The sequence below is a fragment of the Pseudopodoces humilis genome, chromosome 11 (assembly GCF_049639895.1).
Source record: "Pseudopodoces humilis isolate 2021_Gansu_Grassland_sample_001 chromosome 11, ASM4963989v1, whole genome shotgun sequence".
NCBI classification, from domain to species: Eukaryota; Metazoa; Chordata; class Aves; order Passeriformes; family Paridae; genus Pseudopodoces; species Pseudopodoces humilis.
In genome coordinates this window covers 15,595,234-15,620,517 of record NC_142210.1, presented here as the reverse complement: position 1 = coordinate 15,620,517, position 25,284 = coordinate 15,595,234, and the positions used below count along the sequence as shown (strand labels likewise).

At 55.4% G+C, this 25,284-nt stretch overlaps 3 protein-coding genes across 13 annotated transcripts in view; 2 read left to right on the top strand and 1 right to left on the bottom strand.

Annotated features, from left to right (window-relative positions):
- The window catches only part of RUBCN (rubicon autophagy regulator), a 30,715-nt gene extending 17,593 nt beyond the window's left edge, over positions 1-13,122 (top strand). For 8 of the 9 annotated variants that reach the window (XM_088060787.1, XM_014254474.2, XM_088060781.1 and 5 more), the window contains 14 exons: positions 913-1,008; positions 1,182-1,297; positions 1,773-1,974; positions 2,321-2,422; positions 3,208-3,282; positions 5,938-5,998; positions 6,526-6,658; positions 7,003-7,148; positions 7,456-7,520; positions 8,070-8,308; positions 8,705-8,766; positions 8,957-9,110; positions 9,482-9,575; positions 10,322-13,122. In XM_088060787.1, coding sequence (XP_087916913.1) covers positions 913-1,008; positions 1,182-1,297; positions 1,773-1,974; positions 2,321-2,422; positions 3,208-3,282; positions 5,938-5,998; positions 6,526-6,658; positions 7,003-7,148; positions 7,456-7,520; positions 8,070-8,308; positions 8,705-8,766; positions 8,957-9,110; positions 9,482-9,575; positions 10,322-10,485 — 1,709 coding nt within the window. In that variant the 3' untranslated portion in view covers positions 10,486-13,122. The remainder of the gene's footprint in view (positions 1-912; positions 1,009-1,181; positions 1,298-1,772; positions 1,975-2,320; positions 2,423-3,207; positions 3,283-5,937; positions 5,999-6,525; positions 6,659-7,002; positions 7,149-7,455; positions 7,521-8,069; positions 8,309-8,704; positions 8,767-8,956; positions 9,111-9,481; positions 9,576-10,321) is intronic. The other variant, XM_088060785.1, reaches the window with a different exon arrangement.
- A 118-nt stretch (positions 13,123-13,240) lies between these two features.
- LOC102101035 (deoxyribodipyrimidine photo-lyase-like) lies at positions 13,241-16,781 on the bottom strand. 2 transcript variants are annotated; one of them, XM_014254295.2, is made up of 10 exons: positions 16,728-16,781; positions 16,267-16,537; positions 15,941-16,086; positions 15,618-15,800; positions 15,302-15,460; positions 14,798-14,996; positions 14,556-14,708; positions 14,225-14,346; positions 13,965-14,124; positions 13,241-13,796 (listed from the first exon to the last, which is right to left on the bottom strand). In XM_014254295.2, exons 2-10 carry the CDS (start codon positions 16,496-16,498, stop codon positions 13,645-13,647), a joined length of 1,506 nt encoding a protein of 501 aa, XP_014109770.1. In that variant the 5' UTR covers positions 16,499-16,537; positions 16,728-16,781; the 3' UTR covers positions 13,241-13,644. The 2 variants fall into 2 exon arrangements, with proteins under 2 accessions (XP_014109770.1, XP_087916915.1); XM_088060789.1 differs by having other exon boundaries at positions 13,969-14,124.
- A 78-nt stretch (positions 16,782-16,859) lies between these two features.
- On the top strand, positions 16,860-23,136 carry LOC106628283 (uncharacterized). 2 transcript variants are annotated; one of them, XM_014254296.2, is made up of 6 exons: positions 16,860-17,131; positions 18,248-18,928; positions 21,297-21,668; positions 21,883-22,002; positions 22,294-22,379; positions 22,599-23,136. In XM_014254296.2, the coding sequence occupies exons 1-6, from the start codon at positions 17,005-17,007 to the stop codon at positions 22,671-22,673; spliced, it is 1,461 nt and encodes a 486-aa protein (XP_014109771.2). In that variant the 5' UTR covers positions 16,860-17,004; the 3' UTR covers positions 22,674-23,136. The 2 variants fall into 2 exon arrangements, with proteins under 2 accessions (XP_014109771.2, XP_087916916.1); XM_088060790.1 differs by having other exon boundaries at positions 17,038-17,172.
- The last annotated feature ends 2,148 nt before the right edge of the window (positions 23,137-25,284 follow it).

Sequence of the window (25,284 nt, the reverse complement as noted above, 5' to 3'; positions counted from 1 at the left end):
GCTTCATGGCCCTGACAGGGAGAGGCTGGTATTGGTGGGCTCAGGAGCCTCCAGCCACATCAGTTGTGGTAAAGCTGGGAGCAAAAATGAATAGGAGGTTGAGAGGACAGGGTTGCCCTTCTGTTATGCTCAGGATTGTCAGCTGGCACCTCCCTGTATCCAGAGCTGTATGCTTCTCTCCCACTCCAGGCAGGGTGTTTTCAGTCTCCTTCAGCAGTCCTCTGCCACCCAGCCACTCCATCCAAGTGCTCCCTGGGGCCATGGCTCTCTGTAGAGCACCACCTGTTCTTGGTCTCTGCTCAGGCCAGCTCCTGGCAGTCTCCACTGGCTCAGTCTGGCACGGAGTTGCACCACAGTGTGTGCATGGGGCAGAGCCCTGCCCACAGCCCGTGTAGGTCACCTTGAGTGCTGTGTGTGGGGAGTCCTGGCTTACAGTGGAGCAGGAACATGTCCTTCAGATGTCTCCTTACACTGGTGTCCAGGCTGCTTTGCAGGGCAGAGACCCCCACAGATCCTTTGACTGCTCATGTTTCCCTGCGTCTCCTGTTTGTTCTGGGGCATAACTCTGCCCTCAGAATGCTCCCTCAGGAAGAAAGAGCTGGCAAGAGGTACTTGCTGGAGCCTGTTGTGTCCCCCAATGCTGCTCTGGGGTAAACTGAGGAAGGCTCAGGATGTGATTGTTCCATGTCTCTCATGATCTCTCCTTCATTCCCCTTCTCTTGCCTGAAATGCCTTTCTAGTTTTGTCTCCTCCTGGGCTTGCCCTCAGCTGTGGCATGGAGCAGGAAGATGTCTCTTTATTTCATCCATTTGTGCCTGCGTGTGTGATGCCGAGCCCCTTTCATTTCACCCTGTGCAGTGGCAGGGTGCCTCTGAGGTACTGAGGTGTGCCTGGTGTCATCTTCCCTTCCAGAGTCCCATGGTGATCCAAGTGGAGGGAGAGGGCCCATCTCTGCTTCCACACAGAGCAGTGAACTGAGTACACCCAGCTCCCTCTACATGGAGTATGGTGAGTACAGTCAGCCTCAGTGGGGACACTCAGTCCTGCTCAGGTTCCTCCATGGGCTGCAGTGGCCTCAAGTGCTGGCACCTGCTTGTGGGATGCTGGCAGGGTGCTGGCAGGGCTTGGTGGCATGGAGATAGCAGGTCCTTCCCTCATACCTGTGTCCCTTGCTTTTCTAGACTCTGGACAGTACCTGAGCTCGGGGGAAGGGATGTTCAGGAGACCTTCAGAAGGGCAGTCCCTCATCAGCTATCTCTCTGAGCAGGACTTTGGCAGCTGTGCAGACCTGGAGAAGGTGAAGGAAGCAGCAGCAGCCTGTGTGCATTGGGGAATGTATCTTACTGCAGGCTCAGGGATACTTCCTGTTGTGGGGACGATAATGTGTGTATTGCCTGTTGTAGAGCTGTGCACAGAACTCCAAGGCTGAGCTCCTCGGTGGTGTACAGTAGCTGGGATTTGTCCATCTGTCATATACATGGCAGCTTTGCAATATGTTAGGGCCCCTCAGGGCTGTGTGCTGACCCTCCAGAGTGGATGTGTTGCACATCCTCTTTGTAGGATGATGACTCTTGTGTTTCGTGGGTATTCTGATGCCCAAGAAGGCTTTGTTTTCTAGGTCCTTAAAGAAGAGTTGTATTTTGACAGAGATTAACATCTTTCTGCCACCAACCATGAGTAATAAGCTCTTTCCTGGAATACGCGGGGAACAAAATTTTACCAAGTCTTGCTAGTGTGTCCACGCAGAGCCTTGAATGCTTTTGCTCTTGCAGGAGAACGCCCACTTCAGCATCTCAGAGTCCCTGATCGCTGCCATTGAACTGATGAAGTGCAACATGATGAGCCGGCAGCTGGAGGAGGAGGAAGAAGACAGTGACAAGGAGATCCAGGAGCTTAAACAAAAGATTCGCATTCGGCGTCAGCAGATCCGCACCAGACACCTGTTCCCTACCTGCCAGGAGATGGGCTCAGACAGTGGGTGATGTGTTCTGGGCTCATTAGCTAGTGGGATGCGGGTTTTCTGTCCATTGCCTATCCTATAGCTGCCGGCCTTCCTGCCCGTTCCTTGGAAACAGTTAAATTGCTGCCAAGGTGGTGCCAAGATTAGTGAAACTGCTGCTATTGAAGACCATAATGTGACAGATACCATCCATTGATAACACTGCTGGCCCTGAGCTATGGAATGTAATTTCATATTGAACCCACAGTGTTTTCCATCCTTGAGCTCCATCCCTCCTTTATCTAACTCCATCTCCCATAGCTGTCAGTGTCCTTTTGGAGCAGTTCCACTGATGACCTGGCTGTGATGCCTTTCTCCCAGGTCTCGTGGCAACAGACAGCGGGTCCCAGTTCAGCTCCCATGGCTCCATGCGGCTCTCTGACTCTGGCTCTGCAGAGGATGTGGAAGAGTACGAGATCCAAGGTAGGAGGGAATGGCTGTGTTGCCTTCTTTCATAGAAACAACTCCCTGGTGTGGTTGTGTTGGGATCAGTCCTGCTGAAGAGGATCCTGTCCCTCTGGCCTTCAAGATGGCTTTTCCCAAACAAATGGCTGAATTCTGAGTATAAGCAGAGCAATCAGTTTCCCTCATGTGGTAGCATGACTTTCCTTCAAAATCTTCTGTAACCCTGTCACATTCTGTGCCTCTGGCTGGTAGGTAGTTTCTGTTTCATTCCCTGGTACACATAGCTGCTGTCACAGCTAGAGAGGTGGGAGAGCTGCCATCCTCTCTTCTCCTCCCCAGGCAGAAGGAGCCATAGCTCTGACCACCTACCTCTTGGATGGTGGGTATTGGTCACATCCTGACCTGCAATGCCTGTGGTGTCTGCTCCTGGCAGCTTGGGTGGCTGAGCTTGTCACCCACAGGAGACCAGTGCAAGTCCCTGGGTATGCATTTTCTTCAGAGCCTCATTCATCCTCTGAAGTGGATGACTTACTTCTCAGTAGTACCTCCATCTCTCTTACTTAAAAGAAGATGGAGTTGTACAGTCTTGAGCTTTAAACTGCTTGTCTCCTGACTGTTGATAGCAACTTCTCCTTTCAGTCCATGAGGGTAAGGTTTTGGGCTCAGTTTTGTAGCCCATGGAGGAGTGTGTGAATTCAGTTCTGGGCTCTCCTCGTGTGAGTGCTGCTCTTGTTTTATGCCCTTTCTCTCTGGCCTGGCTGAAGCACTGAAGTCAACTGTTTTGTCATCACCATGTCATACAGATGGTAACGATGGATCTAACCTGATTCAAATGTCCAAGAACGGCCTCTCAGTGTCAATGGCTTCCTTGTTCTCAGGTACCCTGCAGTGCTCCCTGGGCACGCGCGCGTGTGTGTGCAAGGTGTGTGTGTGTGTGCACGGGCACACTTCTTCAAAATCTGCCTGGATTCAGAGCTGGGAATTAGTTCCAGTATCATGCAGATGTCAGCAAGGAGAGCTGTGGCAGGATGATGTGGAGGATTGAGTGGAGCAGATGCAGAGGAGTTCTGCTGTGGGCTCCATCCCCATTTTGCCACGCAGTATTTTGGATGTATCAAAAGTGCCTGCTGTGGTGAAGACCTGTCTTGCCTGGGGTAGGACTTCACAGGACAGTGAAGCTCTGTAGGCCCAGTGAGCCTGGGCTGAATGAGAGCAGAGTCCTTCAATGTGGGACCAGGTCTCCATCCCAAGTGCCTTGGAGAGCATTATCCTGCTTGACTTGGCAGAGCTGGCATGCCATAGCTTTGATCTGAACCACAGACTTCCTGTTCTGCTTAGACTTGACTTGGAGTGGAACCCTTCTAGAAAGAAGTTCTAGAGAGAGAATTAGTGAGATCAGACAGGGCACAGGCAGGTTGTTCATGCTGGAGGTCCTAATCACTGGGATCACATGCAGCTTAGTGTTTTTATTGTTTACAGTAGTACCAGGTAATCCTTCTGGTCTGCTGGCTGTGTTTAAATAACCTTCATATGCTCCCTGTTTGCTTTAGCAAGGGAACAGCCTGCTGGGCTGCTGCTGATCTCTACTGTCAGGTGTTCAGAACCAACATGTTACTCCTGATGGGCTTGCTGGTGCTCAGATCTTTCCTGTCAGCCCTGTTGTGTTCACAGAGCAGGCTGTGATCCTGGCTGAAGCTTGGCACATGGGGTGTGGGGTGATGTCCTTAGATTTGGGGGCTGTTCTCAAACTTCCTGGGGACTACCCCACTTGATAGCACTGGCAGCAGAAATGTTTTGGGTAACTAATGAGGATTTGGGGAGTGTTTGCAGTTGATGTTGGGAAGCGAGCGGTGTCAGGGTCGCAGTGCTAGCTCCCTTGGAATCCTAGGGTCAGATCTGGCTTCCTCTGCCACCTCTGAGACCATGTCACTGCCTGAGTGTGCTGGCTCTGTCTCCCCATAGCACCTGGCCCATTCTGTGCTGTGTGTGCCCCATCTGCTCATGTTCATCATAGTCTAGGACCATGCGGGACCTTCCTGTGCAGAGCAGAAGGCACCAGAGCATGGCAGTTGTGTCTGGCTGGTGCCCTATGAGGTTGTGAGGCTGTTTGCCTGAATTTCTTGTTTTCTGCAGCTGGAATTCAGTTTGCATGACATAGGTAGGTGGATTCCTTAACAGTAGGATGCTTTCCTGTGCCTGTTTTAGCAATGGTTGTCAAACAATGAAGGTCGAGTGTCCAAGCTGAATTCCAGTACTGTGAGTCTGTAAATTTGCAGGACTTGCTCCCTTTGTTGCTAGGGCAGTCTGGCTCTCTGTAGAAAAGCTTGGGGCAGGGGTACACTTCTTGCTCAGCCTGTGATTCCCTTGCATCACAGGCTGTGATTCCTTTGGCCTCAGTGTGCAGTTTGTGCCTGGCTGGGATCGTGTGGGCTCTCTACAGATTTGTGTTAGTCAGCCTACTTGGGGTACAGGAGCAGGAACCCTGAGCTGTGTCTCCCCATGCCAGGCACTGGGGCAGGGGAAGCTACAGGCTTTTGTTTGGGGGTGGTGTGGTCACTGCAGACCATTCCTAGAGCTCCCCAGAGGTACAAAACAGCAGACCTATTGGGATAAAGGTTGTGGCTTTGGTCACTCTTCTGTCCTGACCTGTAGTACTTTCCCCTTGCATGCCTTCTTCCCTTTTCTGGGAGCCTTATCAGCCGTGAAGCAGTTTTCTGCCTGCTTCTGTCTGTGCTGTACAACTGAAAGTGTCCTGACACAGGAGTCTTGTACTGTTGAGACGGATTCCCTGTTAGGGTTTAACCTGCTGGAGTAAAAGAAAGATGAGTGGTGAAGGTACCACTGCCTGGTACCTGAGCTTCAGGGCAGCCCAGGGCTCTTGGGGAGCTGATGGAGGGGTGTAGGGAGCAGGACTGCAGTGTCCTGCACCTTATCTTGGACCCCTCCCTCCTCAGGAGATGAGTCTGTGACCTCTGCAGAGGTCATGGATGCTGGCCCTTTCTCTGCAGGGATGCCGATGTGTCTGGGCAGTGCTGGGCACAGGCTGCCAGCCCTGGCTGTGCAGTCTCTGACAAGCTGTCAGTGTGACAAATGTCTGATCTTACAGGTTACAGTCAAGTAGAGAAAAGGGCTCTGCATCCCATTGCTAATCCCTTCCAGCATCTGTACTGTGTGTAGAGAGCTACTAAACCTTCTTGCTGACCCTGCAGTCCTGCTCTCCAGGCTCCTGTGTGTGTTCTATTTCAGGCCATGTTACTGCTAGGACTTGGTGTGTGACCTGTACCAGCAGCCACTCCCCCCAAACTTCAGGCTGGCTGTCCACAGCATCCCACCATACCTTTCCCTTGTAATCCTGACAGCTGACTGATTAGACTGACACCCCTCCTTGCTGCTCAGTACCACTGGTAGAAGTTGATGCTGTAGTTCACTTGCTTTTCAACAGCTTGATGAGTTTTACCTTGGAGCTTTGGTTTGAAATGAGTGTATCCCCCTGCCCTGTCCCATCTGTTCCACCTTGTCTGTTTGTGATTCAGATGCAGACATCAAGAGGAACCCAGACTCCAGCAGGAAGTCCTTTCTCTCCTCAGACTCCATGTACGTCTTGAACCTCATGGCAACACATATTGGTACCATGTTCTCCTTCCTACCCAGCTCTGCTCTTCCATGTGCATCAGCTTCTGTCTTGCACTGGAGTAGATATGTGTCCCCCCCCTCCCTGGGTACTACTTTGCTTCATGTGGTGAAGTACAAAGCTGTATCCATGGTTGGCAGCTGCTTGGGTGGGTTCATACTGGGAGGGCAGTTGTTTCTGACTTGTACAGGCACTGGCTGTCACTTTGCAGCTTCCCCTGCAAACAGGCACAGGTTTTGCCAAGTGGGTTAAGTTTTGCTTGCTCTTCTGAACTGTTGTTCTGGTGCCATTATCCAGCTTTGCTTGGGAACAGCTGCAAAGGCAGAAATCAGTAATGTGTATTAATTTTAATATTAAAATTATGTGTGGCAGTGCAGAATTAAGGTACCAGAGTTGAAGGGAGGGTCTTTGACTTGAGCTGGGACTACCATGGGGCTGCAAGAACAGCACAGCTGTGAGATCCAGTACTAACCATTCCTTTGCTGTCTAGATCCCACTCCTTCCTCAATTCAAACTCGGCAGAGGCAGTGGCCATGGGCTTGCTGAAGCAGTTTGAGGGCATGCAACTCCCAGCTGCCTCTGAATTGGAGTGGCTGGTCCCTGAGCATGACGCCCCACAGAAGGTAAGGCTGTGAGTTCCTGTCACTGATTGTATTTGATCTTCCCTGAACCCTTGGCTTCAGGGCACTGCTGAGGGGACTTTGCCTATCCCAGTGCTCCATGTGTGGAGCTTGAGGAGGGGGTTTGTCTGGGCTTTGGAGATGGATGCAGCCAAGCAGGGCTGTGCCACTGCAGCCTCCTACAGCAGTGTCTGGATCCGTGGGGACAGCCCTTCTTCAGCCCACAGTTCAACTGGTGCCTGGCAGTTTTCCAGAGGGCTGCAGTTACAGGTTTCTGGCAGTCCAGCGAAGTGCACTGCCTTTGCAGTACACGATAGGGATCTGACCCTCTTGCCTGCCTCTCCCAGCTCCTGCCCATCCCTGACTCTCTGCCTATCTCTCCCGACGACGGAGAGCACGCCGACATCTACAAGTTGAGGATTCGGGTGCGCGGAAACCTGGAGTGGGCCCCGCCGCGACCGCAGATCATCTTCAATGTTCACCCAGCCCTAGCGTAAGGACCCATGTGGCTGGGGGCTCTCAGGGGACCTGCCCTTTCCATCGCTTTTCCATCAACATCAAGGTTGATTATCCTCTGGTTGCTGGGGTTTCCCTGCTCTGAGCCTGGTAAATCCACAGTGGTCACCACTGTGAGGTGGTGGGATGGAGCCAGGGCCTGGGGTTAGTGCCTTTGGTGTGACCCAGGACACTGCAGGGCTTTTTCCCTTGGATGTGTTGTCCACATAAACCTCCCAGGCCTGTGCTGGTACCCGTCTTGTGGTAGGGCTGGGTCATGCATGTTGTCTTCTGTCTCTGGGCAGGAGGAAGGTGGCTGTGGCCAAACAGAATTACCGGTGTGCAGGCTGTGGCATCCGGACTGATCCTGGTGAGTGTTGGGAGCCTGACCTATAGCTGGAGTGTGGTTGGGAAGAACCTGCAAACAAGTGGGAAGATGCTGAGTGAGTGGGTGGTGGTAGAGCTCAGTACAAGGTCCCTGGAGCAGTGCTACCTTGCCTTTGTCAGCTCTGTGGTGCACACACATTGGTGTGCACTATCCACAGAGGGGCCTCCTCTTCTAGGCGGTCACAGAGCTGGTGGAAGCAAAGAGCCACCAGCCTGTCCTTTAGAGGGCATTTCAGATGTTGACTCTTGTAAGGCCAAGTCTTCTGTTGGGTCCTCAAACTCCCAGCAGGTTCTGCAGCTGCAGAGCTCTTCCCTGAATATGTAGGTAGATGTGGCTGCATGAGACTGGACTATTGGTCCCAAAGGCTTTTGCAGTCAGAGGGTGCTTTCAGACCCCAGTGTTGAGTGCTCTGGGCTGGCAGAGTTGCCAGCAAGGCAGAGTTCCTTGCTTGTTGGAAATGCTGAGGAGTGTTGGGAGTGCAGCAGAGGCCGTGCCTGGGCTGACCCTGCCTGTCTGCCTGGGTTTGGCCAGATTACATCAAGCGGCTGCGGTACTGTGAATACCTGGGCAAGTATTTCTGCCAGTGCTGCCACGAGAACGCCCAGACCGTCATCCCCAGCCGCATCCTGCGCAAGTGGGACTTCAGCAGGTACTATGTGAGCAACTTCTCCAAAGACTTGCTGAGCAAGATCTGGAGTGACCCACTCTTCAACGTGCAAGCTATCAATCCTGCCCTGTACCAGAAAGTGAAAGCTCTCAACCAAGTGCGGGTAAGACCCTTTCCATGCCTTCCCGAGTGGAGTTTGGGTAAGGTGGATGGCTGCCAACTGTAAACCCTATTTCAGGGAAGCTGGGGAGAAGAAGATATTTCAGTTTTGGAAGCTTAAAACCTCATCACTGTGTCTTTCCATTTGCCTCTTCTGATTTCTTCAGTGGCACAGGAATGTCAAAAGGAATTTTTGGCTGGTATCCAGCTGGGCTTCAGTTTATCTCCTGGAGCACATGATGATGGTTGTGCTTGCCTTGCCCTGTGTGATGTAAACACTTAGGAAACAGGAGAGCAGCAGCTGAGCAGCAGTTATTTCAGCAGCACAGGGAAGGGAGCAGACCTGTTGGCTGAGGACCATGCTCTGTTTATTGATTCTTTGTCCCCTCTTCTTCTGCAGCTGCTGCGAATCCAACTTTTCCACATGAAGAACATGTTCAAGATGTGCCGGCTAGCTAAAGAGTGAGTTCTGGGCTGTTCTGCTGTCCTGGTTCTGTCCCCTGGCAGTTTGCACTGGCAATCCGTGCAGCTTCTGCATTGAGTTCTGGAGAGAAGGAGGGCTGGAAGGGGAGGGAGAGAAAGCATAAGGAATGAAGCAGGGGGTCCTAGTGGAGTCACTTTGCTCTGAGCTCAGGTTTCTCTGTCCTTGCAGCCTCCTGGACTCCTTTGACACAGTGCCTGGCCACTTGACAGAGGATTTGCACCTCTACTCGCTGAGTGACTTCAGTGCCATCAAAAAAGGGGACCTGATGCCTCGCCTGACAGAGCTCCTGAAGGCAGGCAGCCTGCACATTGACAAGTGCATGGTAAGGTCTCTTCTCCTGCCTCCTGCATCGCTCTGGACCCTTGGGAGCAGGCTTTGCTGCAAAGATAACTGATGGGGAGGCTTTGGTGTGCCAGGGCAGCCACCAAATTAACTGATTCAATGCTAACTGTTTCTGCCTGCTTCACAGAGCTCTTACCCAGCACAAATGGGATATTTGCTACCCCATCTTAGCTCTCCCCCAGCCCTGACACAGGTTGATTCAGCCTTCCTGTGCTCCGTGCTGGGGAAGGGCTGTCCCACATGGTTAGAGCAGGGCACTGTGGCCTGCTGTCCTGCTCTACTCTACCTTCTGTCCTACTTGCCATGGAGGTGAACATTTAGCTGCTTTTTTCTCATCTTTTCTCCTTCCAGTTGTGCCAAGCCAAAGGCTTCATCTGTGAGTTCTGCCAGAATGAGGATGACATCATCTTCCCCTTTGAGCTCAACAAGTGCAAGACATGTGAAGGTGAGATACTGGGGAAAAACAGGGGCAGACCCTGGGGCCACCAAGGTCTGCTTACAGTTTGAGTGGCATTTGTGTTAGCAAGAGAGACAGGGCCGTAGCCAGCCAGACCAGAGTGCCCCTGTGCATGGCCTGTGTCTGCAACATGTTAACACAGCAGCAGATGATCATTGTTATAGTGTTTGCTGGCCTGGTAAAGCGTGTAGGCCCCTCCTGACCACACTGTGTGCTGCCTGCCCTGGCAGCTGTGGGCAGTCACTGCAGCAAGTTGGGTGTCTGGGAGCCTTGTCCCTCGTACTGCGGTTACAGGACAGGCTGCAGCCTGCACACAGCTCCCCTGCCTCTGCTTGGATGGCTGGAGCTGACCTTGCAGAGCAGAGAGAGCCTGAAGGCTTTATCTCTGCGCTCTTCCTGCCTGCTAAGAAATCCCTAGGCCCTTTCAGGAGACATCCTCAATAATGCCCACTATTAATGACTGAGTAGAGCTTGGGACCAGCCTCTGAACCAGCATAAAATGGCTCCTGACAACATGCAAGCCTTGGTTTGGCAGGTGCAGTGCCAGAGAAAACTTATGGCAAAGTCACTGTTTCCTCTGAGTATCAGGAAAGCTTGGGGAGGGATCTTGTGCAGAGCAGAAATCCTCTGTCCTGTGCTTCCAAAGCTTCATGTGCTGGTGCAGGGACCTGGGGTATGGAGTGTCAGGCGGTCTGTCAGCCTGTACCAGCACTCAGCCATGCTCTCCCTCACAGAGTGCAAAGCCTGCTACCACAAATCCTGCTTCAAATCCACCCGCTGTCCCCGGTGCGAGCGTCTTCAAGCCCGGAGAGAGCTGATGGCCAAGCCGAGCCTGGAGTCCTACCTCTCGGACTATGAAGATGAGCTGGAGCAGCCGGAGGCAGTGGCAGCCACATGAACATGGTGCAGCCAAGGAGCAGATCATGAGTTTATTTATGTGCATGGCCCTCATCACCAGAGACTGAGCCACGCAGATTGGGGATGAGGAGGACTGTTGGGAGGCCTGGAGTGCTGTCTTGAAGGGATCTCTTTTTCCCTCATGCAGTAGTGCTGGGCTGGGAAAGGAGCATATTCCACCATGTGGATCTGCTCCAGGTACCACTCCCACTCCCTGATGCCTTTGCTTGTGGGGAGGCAGCTGCTCCTGCCTTCACTGCAGGCAGAACAGGGACATTTCCCAAGCAGTTGTTCCTGCTGGACCTGGCAGGGTTGTGCTGTCCATCCCTGTGCCCTGCTCTGAGCTGAGCAGGATCCCCTGAAGGGTCAGCACGCTCTGGTCACATCTGCTCCTTGGAGGAGAGAATCAGATCTCAGTCCTCTGATCCTCCATTCTGCTGCTGGGGGTTGTGTGCATGGAGGGAGGGTGGGGTTTGGGGTTGGTTGTATATTTAACAGCTCCCTTTCTCAAATGTGCTGTGGGACACTGCTGGAGAGCAGTTACTCTCACTCCAGAATCAGAGCAGAGGAGGTGGCAATGATGAAAATGCCAGATTTCCCTGTGCTACAGAGGGACATTGCTCCTGGAGCAGCTGCACAAGTGGACGTGCTGATGAACTTTTGGCAGGCAGATGCTCATGGCTCCATGGAAATCTGCCTCCATGGGATGTGAGGCTTCTGACCCTACTTCCTTCTCATGCTGCCAATCTGTCCTACCAGGGAGATACGTCCTCCTTTAAGGATGACATGGGACCTCACTCTGGTGGCACCAGGACCTGCCTTGTGTGGAGTTGCCTCTGCCTGAGACCTGTCAGGATGCAGGTGAAGGCTCATCCCTCCAGCTGCATCCTCAAACCTCTGTCTGTTTGTTGGTTTAGGTTTTGGTTTTTTTCTTTTTTTAATCTGCTTGACTTGGTTTTGTTTTTTTAATGTGGTTGTTTGTATTTTTAACTGTGTGTTCCCCCAAAGGAGGTGCTGCTTGAAATGCCTTCTTAGCAGGCATGTGATCCGCTTGGGACTCAGCAGTATAAAATCTCCAGGGCTGTCCTGCTTCTGGTTCCTCACCCCTGGATGGAGCTGGTCCCCTTTCCCAACAGGATCTCCTGCTTGCCTTGGGGGAGGAAGGGTCCCTGAGCCAGGCAAAGCCTTGAAGCTTCCCAGCTGTGTTGTGGTGGGATGGTCAGACAGCCTGCTTGCAGTGGGGATACCTGGAGGGGAGGGGTTTGGCACTGGGGTGCTGCCAAGGACTGGTTCCTCACTGATGCAGAGCCACAAGTGACAGCTCTGCAGGGTCAGGGTCAGACCCCGTGGGACAAGATGAGCTCTGTGCCCAGTTAAGGAGGTGCCTGAGCACCGTGGGGGGATGCTTTGGCCATGGCATGTCCAGCACCACCTCACAGGTGGGATGTGGGGTGTTAGGAAGGATGGAATGGCCTCTGTATGTGCAAGGAGGGTGTTGAGGGACCAGAGAGCAATGCACTGGCAGGAGGCCTCAAGGGCAGGGACTCTTTCAGCACATGCCCTGATTCCAGGCTGGGATGTGACCCCTCATGGCCTCGTCCTGTGGGGATGGCAGGGTTGGAAAGAGGGGAGGAGGCTGGGACCAGGAGAGGTGGCTGCAGGGCTGGCTCAGGGAGGGTGGCTGCAAGCCTTGCTGCTGGGGGCCAGGCTGCTGCACAGCATTTCTGCCCTGCCTGCAGCATCCTGACCAAGTCCTGGAAGCAGGGTTCACTTCTCCACTTGCTCCCCTGGGGTTTGTGCTGCCTTGTGTCTTGCTTCTGCTTGTTTTCCCCAGCAGAGCAGCTGCTCTTCTGACTCTGTCTCTGACAGCCCTGGGGCTGCCAGATGTTGGTCTGCCTTGGTCTTCCTGTCCCCAAGCCGAGCCCTCCTGCTGCTGCTCAGACCTGGGGCCCCCTTCCCTGGATTTGACTGGCAGCACACCTCCATCCACCCTATTTTGTTTGAAGCACTTTAATGTCAGGGGACAGCAGCTGAGAGGCTGCCCAGATCCCTTTCTAGAAGCACTGAGTACTTTTTGAGAAGAGGGAAGGAATTCTGGCTTAGTTATGGTTTCCACCCTCCTGCCATGGACAGTGTGTGGAAGCAGTAGGACTCACAAACCTGGCACAGGTCTCCAGGGCAAGATTGTGCCCAGCACTGACACTGCTGCCCAGCACTGACCGCCACACCTAACACTGGAACTGGCCAAGACAGGGAGCTCCTTGGGAGGGAGAGCTGGGGGCTGCTCTGGCTGTCAACTGGAGTCCTCACAATGGGATTATTATTGCACAGTAATTAAAATGCCGTCCTTAAATAAACTCAGTTAATAGGGAGTCTGGTTGTGTTGTGACATTGTTTCAGGTGGGGTAATGGCATGTATTGCACTGTGAAGTGATGGGGCAGGCAGGCATGCTGCTGCTGCCAAGGAACAAGGGCAGGGACAGCTTGTGCAGCTGGTGATGCAGTCACTGGGAGGGAGTTATTGTCGATACCCCTTGACTAATTCATCTAGTCTGTGGCCTAGCACACAGAGCCAGAGGTACAAGCTACTGAGTGAGGGGCTCTCTAATGCCTGTCCCCTTCCAGAGCCTGCCTTTACTGCTGGCAGAAGGGCCCAGAGGCCTGGCCCTGGCTGCCCTGTCCCCATTCCATGCCACTCAGCTCTCCCTTCACAGCAGTGTTGTGCATCTCCCCATAAACACCATCAACACAGGTGATAGAAACTGTAAACTTTAACACAACTGTAGAAAGATGTGTCTGACAGCCCAGCACTGTCTCCACAAAGAACCTCTTTCTAGGGGCTTTTCCCTAGAAACACCCTGCTCAGTCCAAATCTCAGCTGTGGTTACCAGCAGCAATAGTGACCTGGGCTACTCCTGAGCACAGTGGTTGTAAAAAAGGTCTGTCAGGCACAGGCATGCCGAGGATGGGCTCTCCCAGCTGCCAGCAAACCTGTGGCAGCAGAAGGGCTCCAGCAGCTGTCCCAGCTCAAGCAGCAGATGATGGCAAAGACCTGCAAAACCCTGCAGCATGCTGCTGCTACAGGGAGCCCTTCAACATCCCAGGGTGCTCCCTGCAAGCTGGCGACTTGGCAAAGGCACATCTGCCCCAGCACAGAGGGTCACTGGGAGTGTGTGGGGGCATAGCGACGCTCGAACTGGTCGACATCAAACTTGCGCTTGCAGCCAGCGTAGTTCATGTAGCGAATCTTCCCAAAGATGGGCCGCTCCGCCCAGCCCTGGTCGTGAATGCCGCAGATGGACCACAGGCAGCCTGCCAGGCACAGGGATAGAGGTGTCAGCTCTCCCCCTTGCTCGAGGCACCCAGAAAGCAAATGGGATGTGGGTGCAAAGCAGAATGGGCTGGAGTTGCCTGTAGAGAGCCCCCACTGAAGCCTTGGCTATCACAGCTCCCACCCCGTGACCCCATCCTGCAGCTTGCCTACATATCCATTGGGGTCCCTCCCGTCCAGCTCGTAGCGGTCATTGAGGTAGATGGCAAACTGCAGGGCCTCCTCAGGGGAGTGTGTCCACTCCAGGATCTTCTTGGCCCAGTACATCCGCAGGAAGCCATGCATCTTGCCCTCCTGGACCATTTGCAGCTGTGGGGATAGAGACAGCCATAAGGGTCAGCCCATGGCAAATCACCTCTGCACCTCGGAAAAAAGCTCAGCATTTTGTGGGGAAGATGTAGGGCAGTACCTGGGCAGCATTCCAGAGTGGGTCATGTGTGGTACCCTGCTCCAGCTCCTGCAGACTGTACAGATAAGGCCTCTTGTCTTTGGCGTGGAGCTTCAGGGTGGTTTGTGCCCAGTCATAGGCACCTGTGAGCAAGAGATGAGGAGCAGCACTGAGCAACCTGTTCTAAGAACAGAGCTACTGAGGGCACTCGTCAGCTTCTGTCCTACCTCCCGAAGAGACCAAATGGTGGGACATTAGTGCCCCCACAGCCCTTCTCCTAGCAGAACTGGGATTGCCAAGTTGGAGTGACCAGTTGGGTACCCAGCATGGCCCACGTGACCCAGAATGTTACCCTGCACACTGTCGTAGTTCTCGTTGTAGTAGCAGAAGTTTTCAGCCAGCTCCCGCCGCACCACAGCCTCCTCCACAAATGCATCCACTGAGTCCTTGTAATTGCGCCGGTGCTTCTGCACCTCCAGGATGGCTCTTTGGGTGGAAACCTGGCCTGAGGACATGGGGAAGGAGCAAGTCAGGATGCTGGTCCAAGCCACAATGCTCAGTCCTGCTGCAGAGTGGGAAGCCTGGGATACTCACCGAAGTGAAGCCACGGGGACAGGTTGCTGAGAGCTGCCTTGTTGGGATCATTCCTGTGGGTGCTGAAGGATTTCAGCCGCTCTGCAATGAAGGACTTCAGCACAGCCATCCCTGCAGCTGTACCAGGGGTTGCCCACTCCACCTCCTTCACGGAGTGGTCCACCTGCAAGGTGGAATAACAGGCCTCCCAGGCGATGGGCTGGGTGGCGACCAAGTGGTGAGTGCATCTGCAGAATCTTTTCAGCAAGCCCTGAGTGTTATGTCCCCAGTCCATGCCAGCCTCCTCCTCTTAACTAGGCCTCTGCACAGCAGAGATGTGGGAATTGAAAGAATGAGGTGGGAACCTCCCTTTTCCCAGGGCATCCTCATCTCCATACCATCTGTGTGTGACCGAAGGCAGGCCACTGTCCTCATTCCCTGCCAACCCCTCCCAGGATCACAAAGGACCTCTGAAACTCTCTGAGACCTGGCCATAAATGGGTTTGGAGTGTCTCCCGCTGGTACCTCTGCTGGGCAGGAGGGCGGATGTGGGTGACGAACAACAGGGGGAAACTCGGTGAGGAACTCGGGGAGCTGAGCGTGGATCTTGCCCCGGATGGTCCTGGCACTGTACTCCTGCTTGGGGGAGGCAACCCAGCAGGGCACGATGTTGTGGGCATCAACCTGGGAAGCAAAGCCGTGGAGAAGGGTGTGAGAAGCATACAATCCTGACAATATGACACACCTGCTCTCTGCTCAACTCCAGTGTGCAAGACACAGGAGACAAGTTTGTCCCACATCTCAGCAGTCAGTTTTCCATTCCCAGAGTGCTGGCACCCACCTGTGCAAATGGCACATCCTCTGGCAACTGTTCCCTGACGTCCTCTACCCACTGCCGGGGGAGGCGGAGGGGACTGAAGTCTGTCACCAGCCCACCCACGCCATGCTCTGCCACAAACGTGGGCAACACATCCTTGGCATAGCCCAGCAGCAAGTGGAAGGAGATGTTCAGTTCTGCACACTCCTGCAGTGACAGGGAAATGGCTGTGGGACAGTTCATGGTCTGCAAACCCCACCCAACCACCATCTGCTGAAGGGAGGGATCTGCCTCCCCCCTTCCCTAGGAGCCCCGTCCCACCTAGCATGGGCATCCCCTGGCTGTACCTCTGCTATCTCCTGCAGGCCCCTCAGCATGAACCTGTAGTGGCGGATGGTGGCCTCCAGAAATTTGGGCACCAAGCAGAAGCAGACGTGCAGAGGCAGCTCCTGTTTGAGGGCCAGGCGCTGGGCGTAGAGGAAAGCCCAGTTATCTGGGAGGGAAGTACACAGGGCAGCGTCAGGAGGGTGCTCCACTGACAGGATGGGGATGGGGTTTCACAGGGGGTTTCCCCCCAACCCCTCCCTGTAGAGAGTGGGACCAGCACCAAAGTTACCAAAGGAGGGGACCAGCGCTTTTACCACCCATGAGAGCCCCTTCCACCAGCTGGTACCTTGCACTCGCTGATCCCGGCACATCCAGTAAAGGATGCACCGAGCATCATCCTTCAGGTCCGAGCCCTGCGAGACAAGACGAACCCGCTTTTTGTTGTACTTGAACTCTCGAACGGACGGGGCCGCCCTCCGACGGGCCTCCTGTATCGCCTCCTCTTCCTCCGTCCTCCTCCGAGACACGCACGGCGCCTCGGTGACCTCGGCCTTTCGCTTCCCACGTCCCCGCCGCATCCTCAGCACCGCCCGGAGCAGCGTGGCTGCGAGCGGCCACTGCGAGAGGAAAACGGGCCGTACTGAGCCGCCGAGCTTCCTCGCGAATCCCGGGCCGCGGTCCGCCCCCGGAGCCCGGGGGATGCTGGTTCCCTGCCCAGCCTGCTCCTCGGGAACGGGGGAATAACGGTGTTACGGCCCCCGCTCCGCTCCTGGTCCCGATACCTGGGATCCCGATCCCGATCCCTACCTGGCAGCCACGCGGCCCCCGAGTGTTACACAAGCCGTGGGCGGGTGCGAAGGGCGTGCCCATGGGTGTGGCCGTGTCCCGAGGGGCGCGGCTCCGCCGCCGGGACCGCCCCCCGCACACGGGCGCAGGTGCTGCAGCGATGGCCCCGTGGCGCTGCACCTGCCCCGGGAGGGGTGTCAGTGCGCGCTGGTGCCTCCCCTCCCTGCGCCCGGGAACAAGGAAGCAGCTCTGACTGCCTTCAGCCATCACTCGGTAGTTCCCTGCTGGCACCTTCCCCATGCCCTGTGTCCTCAGGTCCCGCACCACTCAAGGCATTGGGGTGCTGGTTTTGGACATGAGTCGGGGCACGGGAGGGCTGCCCCTGCTGCTGCTGCTGAGCCTTGCTGTGCTGGATCTCCCACTGGGTAAGGGCTGAGCGGTATGTGGAGCTATCCATGGGCTGGGGGTAAGTGAGGAGCATTGTTCTCTAGGGTGGTGGGTGGCCCTGGGGTGACTTCACCCATAGAGGGGAAACACTTTGGGTGCTGTTTGCTCCCCAACATCTCAGCCCTGTCCTAGTGAGCAAACAGGGCAGTGCTTTATAGAGCACAACCAGCAAGCTCTATTTCTTTTGCCTCTGATGTGGGTCTCCATCTGGGGAGAGAAGATCTTAGGCCCAGCTGGACCCCCTTGCTGAGCCTTGGGCCTTGCTGGGCTCATTGCCTTTGCTGCAACCTGCACAGTAGCACCAAATGGCCCTGCTCAGATGGCAACCTCACTGGGATGGACTAGGCCTGGAAAACTTCAAATGCCATCCCAACATTTGTACTTGATACGAAGTAAGAGCAGTCTTGAGTGGAGCACTGGGAATAAACCCAGTTTGTACCTCCTGAGAGCCTTGAGCTCCTGCTGCACCCCTCAACCCCCTCCCCTCAGAGCTTTTGTGCGCTGCAACAAGTCTCTCATAGACTTGCCCTGAGCTGCAAGCTGGGATTTTTTCCTTTGTGGGCCTAGTTCCACAAAGCACTCCCCCGTTGCCGTTATTTACACCCACTGCTATCAGTTCCTGACTATCTGCAGCACAGAGGGTTTGTTTAAACTGCTGCTGCTGCATTTCCAGACCGTCTCACGGTCACCAGTTCCTGCTCAACTCTTCCTGTCAGACGGGTTTGTCTGACTTCCTCCAGGGATGGGTGAAGATGGTGGAATGGGTCTCAGGACTGGCGCCTAGAGGAGTTTCTGCCCCAAAACCAGCGATGGCCATGGCTTGTTCCTGCTTTGTCAGGCTGGGCATTTATGTGGTCTGCCTGGCTGATTGCCATGTTGCTAGTCAGGGAATCCACGTGCTTGATCCATACAGGACAGGGAATCCCCACTCCTGATGATCCATGGCTGATGCAAGACTTGGGCAGTTCATGGTGATAGCACAGCCTTCCACTGCCAGCCCTTGTGTGCTGTTTCCCACCTCTTTACAGGGACCACTGTCAAAGGTATGACAAATCCTACATCCCTGACTCTCCCAACCTCCTTGACACCCACAGAGACCATGGCACTGCTGCCCAACACCAGCTCAAGCACTGCAGCCACCTTCCCTTCCTCTCATCCTACAACCTCCACCCCAGAGATGCCAATGGATGCCTTCACATCCAGTGTTTCTGCAGCTCACCGGAGCAGCCTGGCAGCATCTAACGTCACCACAGCAAAGGCAAGAGGCAGCACAGCTCACAGCACTCCTGTGTCACCTGGGCTGGGACCCACCACCACCAGCAGTACTCCAGCAGGGCTGGGGGTCACCACCACCAGCACACCAACCTCTGTGGCCATGACACCCAACTGTGACAAGACTGCCACTTTCACGTCTATGGGGACCAGCACAGCCCTGGCTGTCAGCTCATTTGGAGTTGAAATGAGCATGCTGCGTCCCCCCACCTCTTCTCTTCTCTCCTCCACCAGCACCAGCACCCATCGAGGGCTAGCCATGACCACACTGCTTGGCAGCACATCCCCAGGGACCAGCACTGCCTCTTTTTCCACCACCTCAGGAGTGACAGACACTTCAAATAGGCCCTTGATGACCCCATCAGACACCATGGCCTTCCTTGTTACCACCACAGAGGTCCCTGGGAACACCCCTGTTCCCCGCCAGCCAGCTGGGATCATGCCTAGGACCATCCCTGGTACCTCCACCCCAACAGAACCAGAGACCCGCAGTGGCACTGCAGGTGAGTGCAGCTACAGGCACCCAGAGGGCAGGTTCAGGGTGGTAAATCCCCACGCGATCTCCCATCTTGCTCAGCCAGGCACTTGGCTTCTTCCCCCAGGGGCCACCCAGTCTCCAGGCTCTGCAGGCACGTGGGTGGGTCCCAGGCTGGGGACCTGTGCTGTGGTGTGACAGTAGTGCCATGTGGCTGTGCCCTCGGCACTGGGCCTGTATGAACACACCCTCTGGACAATCTATGGACCCTGCACCCCAAGGAGTGTGACTGTACCTGTGTACAGACCTGCTGTATCCTCACAGAGTACCTGCACCCTGGTCCGATGCCTACGGTGTGAGAGCACCTCATCAGAGTGCCGGTACCCTGGTGATGGCCTCTGTGTGCCTGTGCCCTGGCAGTGCCCCCATGTAGCTGTTCAGCAGTGGGGTGCTTATGCCCCGACAATCCTCCAGCATGCCTGCCTGCCTGTGGAACACCAACACCTGGCCCAGGGCCTGCAGGCGCCTCCGAGTGCTCTTGTCCCTGACCCTGTGAAGAAGGAAGCAGCCCCAGCTGTCAGCAGTGCACTTCAGCCGTGATACGCCGTGACACGGGGAAGTGATGCCTGTACAGACAGCCCAGGGGACAAACCCTCAGCCTGGAGCACGCCCTTCCTGAGCTCCGCCTGTTCTCTTGGCCAGTTCCTCGCTCTCAGACAGAGCTGGCTGGTGTCTCCTGAGGGCGTTGGTGCTGGGAGCCATCACCAAACATCACCCCTGTGGTGAAGTGCGGGCTTCCAGGCAGCCTGGCTCATCTCTGGGCTTTTTTCCCTTGTCACCCTCCCACAGCAGGCAGAAGACAGCCACGGGAGCCAGGTCTGTGGTAGTGGTGGCCTCGGTGGCCTGCCCTGCCCACTTTTTGTGGCTGTTCTGGGTCCGGCTGTGCAGTTGATGTTTGCTGGGCATTGCACCAGTCCCTGGGAGTGTCCGTGTCAGGCGGAACCCACTGCCTCACTGCCAGCACCTGGAGGGTAAAAGGACCCACCTGGATGCTCCTCCTCTGCTGGGTGAAGGAGACGTGGAAACCCCAGTGCTGGGGCTGTGGGGAGCACTCAGAGCGGTGCCTGCGGGGGTTTGTCAGCTCCCGCTCACCTGGACATGGCTGGGCAGAGAGGGGGGCTGTCCCTGCCCGGGCCCCTGCTGCTGCTGCTGCTGCTGAGCCTCACCTGCCTCGCCGTGCTGCACCTGGCTCTGGGTAAGGGTGAGCGGGATGCGATGCTCTCCACAGGGTGGGGGGTGAGCGGGGAGCATCATTCCCCAGGGAGGAGGGGTGGCACTGGTGGAATGCTGTGGGGGCTGTTTCCTGCTTCTTGAATGGGAAGCAGAGGTGGACTTGCTGCTTCTCCTTTTGTGATGATGAGGCCCTTCTGTGCAGACACTCACCTGGCAAGGGCTGGGGCCAGACCTTTGCCTTTCTCTGTATTTTTATTTAACCAGCTGCTGTGTGCAGGGAGGGCATGGCTGCCAGGGGCTTTGGAAATTTCTGGCTGGGTTGGCTGAAAGCAGATGTCAGCTTGTGGTTTGGTTTCCTGTCCTCATGAGAGCAGAGCCTCAAACTCACTGGGTTTGTGCTGGGATCACTGGGGAATCCAGTCTGCTATCCCAAAGCCACCACCTCACAGACACCCCTTGACAAAGGTCCAGGCAGCCAGGCTGTCCTACCTATCCTTTGGAGAGGATTACTGATCCCTGGGCTTTTCTGGGGACAGCACACTGCTCCAGTACAGTCCTTAGTGGAAGACAGGTCAGCCCTCCTGCATCCCACCCCCTCCTCCCAGAGCTTTTGTGGGTCACAGCACGTCTCTAAGGGCTCATCCTGAGCTGCAAGCTGGGATTTTTTCCTTTGTGGGGCTGCTTCCCCCTTTGCCATTATTTACACCCACTGCTATCAGTTCCTGACTATCTGCAGCACAGAGGGTTTGTTTAAACTGCTGCTGCTGCATTTCCAGACCGTCTCACGGTCACCAGTTCCTGCTCGGCTCTTCCTGTCAGACGGGTTTGTCTGACTTCCTCCAGGGATGGGTGAAGATGGTGGAATGGGTCTCAGGACTGGCGCCTAGAGGAGTTTCTGCCCCAAAACCAGCGATGGCCATGGCTTGTTCCTGCTTTGTCAGGCTGGGCATTTATGTGGTCTGCCTGGTTACACCCATTGAAGAGATCTGAGTGTTTGATCCATACAGGACAGGGAACTCCCACTCCCAATGCTCCATGGCTGATGCAGCTCTGAGTTCCTGGGAACTCACTGTGGTGGTAATGCTGCACCATCCCCAGCACAGCCACAGATTCAGCCTTTCACCACCACCCCTTGTGCATCTCATTGTCCCAACTCTTTGCAGAGACCACTGCCATGGGTGTGACAGCAACTGTGTCCCCAGCTCTCCCTACCTCCTCAACACCTATGGAGAGCTCAGCACTGCTGCCTACCACTGACTCCACCACCACAGCTACCCTCCTTTCCTCCAGCCCTGAAACAGAAGCCTCCACCTCAGAGGAGTCCAGCACATCTGCAGAGACTGGCAACACCTCGCCTCCCACTGTGCCTTCTCCCACCACAACTACAGAAGATTCAGCCGAGTCCTTGGCAACCCTGGCAGATACCACAGCCAGCCCTGTTATCAGCACATCAGACCCCATGAGCACTCCCTCTTCAAGCTACCCAGACAGGACCACCCCTGAAATCTTCCCCTCGACTGTGGAGTTGACTCCAGGTACCCTGACAGTATCTGGGAACCCCAGGGCAGCCATGGGTGGGTTCAGCTGGGGGGCACCTGAAGGCAGGGACATGGTCAGGGTGACAAATCCCCATAGGAATCCCAGGTCTTTGGGTGGCTTCACATAGGCAGCTTCATTTAGGCCTGTCCCCAGCTGCAGGAGCATCCTGAACCTCTGCAGACAGCACTAACCTAACATTGCTTTGCCCAGGCACTGAACCCACTTCCCCTGCCACCAGCTCAGCCCAGACCTCAGAGGCTCCTACCCTCAGCACACCTACAGACCTGCCAACGCTGCCACCAGTCTGCCCCTCTGGCTCGTCCAACACCAGTAAGTGCAGTGCCCATGGGCATCACCACCCCAGCATCACTGCTTGGGGCCAGTGCAGGGGGTCCTGGAGCCCCACTCCTCTTGCTGTGCCCTCAGTGTGGAGGTGCTGATGCTTTGGGGTACATGTGGTTTGCTGTACAGCTTGTTCTGACAGTGTAGTGTGTTCATGACACAATTAACCTGGGAGGACGTTCCTTGTCTGTGCCAGCAACCCTGGGGAGACACCCCCAAGTCCTCTGACACAGCTCAGGGCTCAAGGGAAATAACCAGAGTCCTATTTTCAATCCCTAGGTGCATCTCACCTCTTTCTGTCTCTGCGGCTAACCACCCCTCTGGACATGGGGAACACCACGGTGCAGGAGCTGGTGTTGTCCAAGGTGAGGTGTGCAGGAGGAGATCCCACTCTGCATCTGCCAGCTGTGGTTCATTCAGGGAGGGGAATGGCTGCATCTTGCACTGAATATCCTCCAGAGCCCTTTCAGATTAAGGGGAGACCCTCCTTTGTCTGCCATAGTCCAGGATCAGGCCCTTTCTGTGTGGGGACAGGGGTTAGGAAGCCCCCCCGGCACAGTTTGATGTCTATTCTTTCCCCGCAGCTCCGTGAGGACCTGCAGACAGCATTCCCGTGTGCTGGCCTGGCACTGGCGTGGCGAGGGAAGAGGAGGACTTGACCGCTGCCCCTCGCCCGGCCTGCTCCTGCCTGGATTGCTGGGACCCCTGCTCCCAGCCCCTCACTCCATGGTGGTACAGGCCCCTGGGGAATCCCATACAGCTCCTCCTGGACCTGGAGCCTCCTGTTCTTCACTCTGTACCCCGAGAGGACCCCCAGTGCCCCTTCTGCCCCGTCCCACAGCCTGTCTGAAGAGCCTGAGCCTTCCCACCACCCTGCTCCAGACCTGATTCCTGTGGTGGGACCCCCTCCAGGTCTGCTGGGGGGCTGGGAGAAGGGAACCCCACGGGACTGGGCTTTTACATCTGGGAGTGAGCTGGCTCAGCCATCAAAGCCACCCTGGGGACAGAGGAATGAGAGGAAGGAGACCTGAAACCCCCAGTACTGCTGTGCCCAAGGCTCACCTGTGATATTGCTGAGAGAGGAGAACACCTATGCTGGGCAGTAAATAGAAATTCCATGTTTTTCTGTGTTGAAGTAATGACTTCTTTATTTTCCAAGTTGCCTTTCCCCATTTTCAGCTTTGCCATGTATTGGAAGTAGCGGTGAGGAAAACTGAGTCCCAAGACCTTTGCATGGCTAGATGGGCTCAGTGCTGGCTGATGGCTCAGCACTCTGGCAGACTAGTGGTCTCTGCTTTGGGGCTCTCTGCCCCATGGCACCCCACAGCTGCCCTGTGCACTGTGGAGCTGTGGAAATCCCATGGGCAGTGCTCCTTCCCTGTTTTTTCCAGTCCCCAACTAAGGAGAAGGCTGCAACATCTGTCCCCCTGCAGCAAAGTCATTTATTAACTGATTAAATAGCCAGATAAAATCCAACTGAAGCAATTATTAGCCTAAACGAGCCACCTCACCTGGAGATTGAAAACTGAAATAATTAGCAAAATAGCCTTGTTGCGTGTCAGGGGTTGTTTTTGGCTGATCCCTGCTTCTCACTGGCAGCCCTCACTGCCCTGGCACAGGGAGGGCTGCGAGGGGGTGTGTGGGGCTGTGGGATTCCTAACCTGGGGACTTCTCTCAGGCTGCCTGGATTGTCAGCCGGCTGGGAAGGAGCCAGCATCTGGACAGGATGGGGAGAGACACTGTGGGATCACCCAGCTGCCTGCCAGTTCACAGGGCCTGGGAGAGGCTGGGCTGGAGGCTGTGCCTGGGCAGCTTGTCAGGATGCTCCCATTTGGGGTTCCCCTTGCATTCCAGGGAGGCCCCTTTGCTCTTTTGGATGCTGCCTGGGTTTTGTGGGCTTGTTGGAGCCATTGAGACTGAGAGAGCTCCCTTAGCAGCTGGGCAAGGAGCCGGGGAGCAGGGCAAAGCCTGTTGGAAGGGGTCCCTGTGCTGGCTGTCTGGTGGGGTGCTGGGAAAGAAATCCTTGTGGTCTGCCTACGCCTTGGAGCTGGGCCAAGAGTCCTCCCACGTCGCATCCCACTGGGCTGTTTTCTCCGGCTGTTGAATCCATAACTTCAGACCCCGGGACATGGCTGAGTGCCAAGGCTGGGGTAATGGAGCCAAACTGCGTCACAAAGGGAGGAAAAGGTCCTGAAGTGCTGGGATGAAAAGGTGACCAGGGTACTCACTGTTCTCTGCTGGCACAGCTGCCTTCCACCCTTATCGTGGTTGGGGGGCTGTGTGGGGAGGAGATGCCCTGGTGCCCTGTCCTAGGGGGACACCCTAAACCAGGACATCCCCTCTGCCACCAGCCTGAGAGGGACAAGAGGGACACAGTGGGAGGATGTGGCTCCCATGGGAGTGGTGTCACTGCCCAGGCAGTGGTGGCACAGAGCTCTGACAAGCCCCTGACACTGCCTGTACTCTCTGTGCCTGCTGTCCTTGAGGTGCCACCTTCACCCCGTGGCTGCTTGCCTGCCACAGACTGCTGACCAGAGGGGCTTGGGAGGCTGGAACCAAGTCCTGCTGCTTTCCCAGTCCACAAGAGTTCTCAGCCTCTCTGCTGTAATACACTCCAATCCCTCAGCATTGTCCAAAGGAACAAATCTTGTGCCCAGCGTGACTGTCACCTTTGGAGGATCTGGCAGCATCATGAGGCATGTCTCAAGTCCCTTATGACTCAGTTGTCCCTTCCAGTGCCCCCTTCCCTTCACCGTGCTGCTGGCTATAGCCCAGCTCCCACTCTTTGGCAGGAGGGTGTCGCAACACACCCAGCATGCCAAGTCATCCAGAACCTTTGGGGTTGATGGATAACCTGGTTTTCCCCATTGCCACCCCTGAGCCCTCTCCAAATGCCCTTGCCAGGAGGCTGGAGGGGAGCCAGTAGGAGATGCTGTGTTCTCCACAGGACTGGAACAACCAGCCCATTAATTCCAGGAAAGCTGATAAGGCACTGTGCTGGGCCATGCTCTGCCATGCTGGATGGCGCAGAGCCCCTGGGTGCTGGGATTCATGGAATTGCCCCCTGGCTACAGGCTCCTGCAGGGTTCCAGTGCCCACATGATGCTTTGGTCTTTGGTAACAACAGATTAATGACTCTTACAGGAACCAGCACTTTGCCAGGACCTTGGTTTCAGACATAGCAAAAAGATCAATAAAAAGCCCCTTCCCAGAGTGATAACAGGGTACTGTCCTCAAGATGAGGCTTCCCTTGGTGGCTCTGGGCATTCT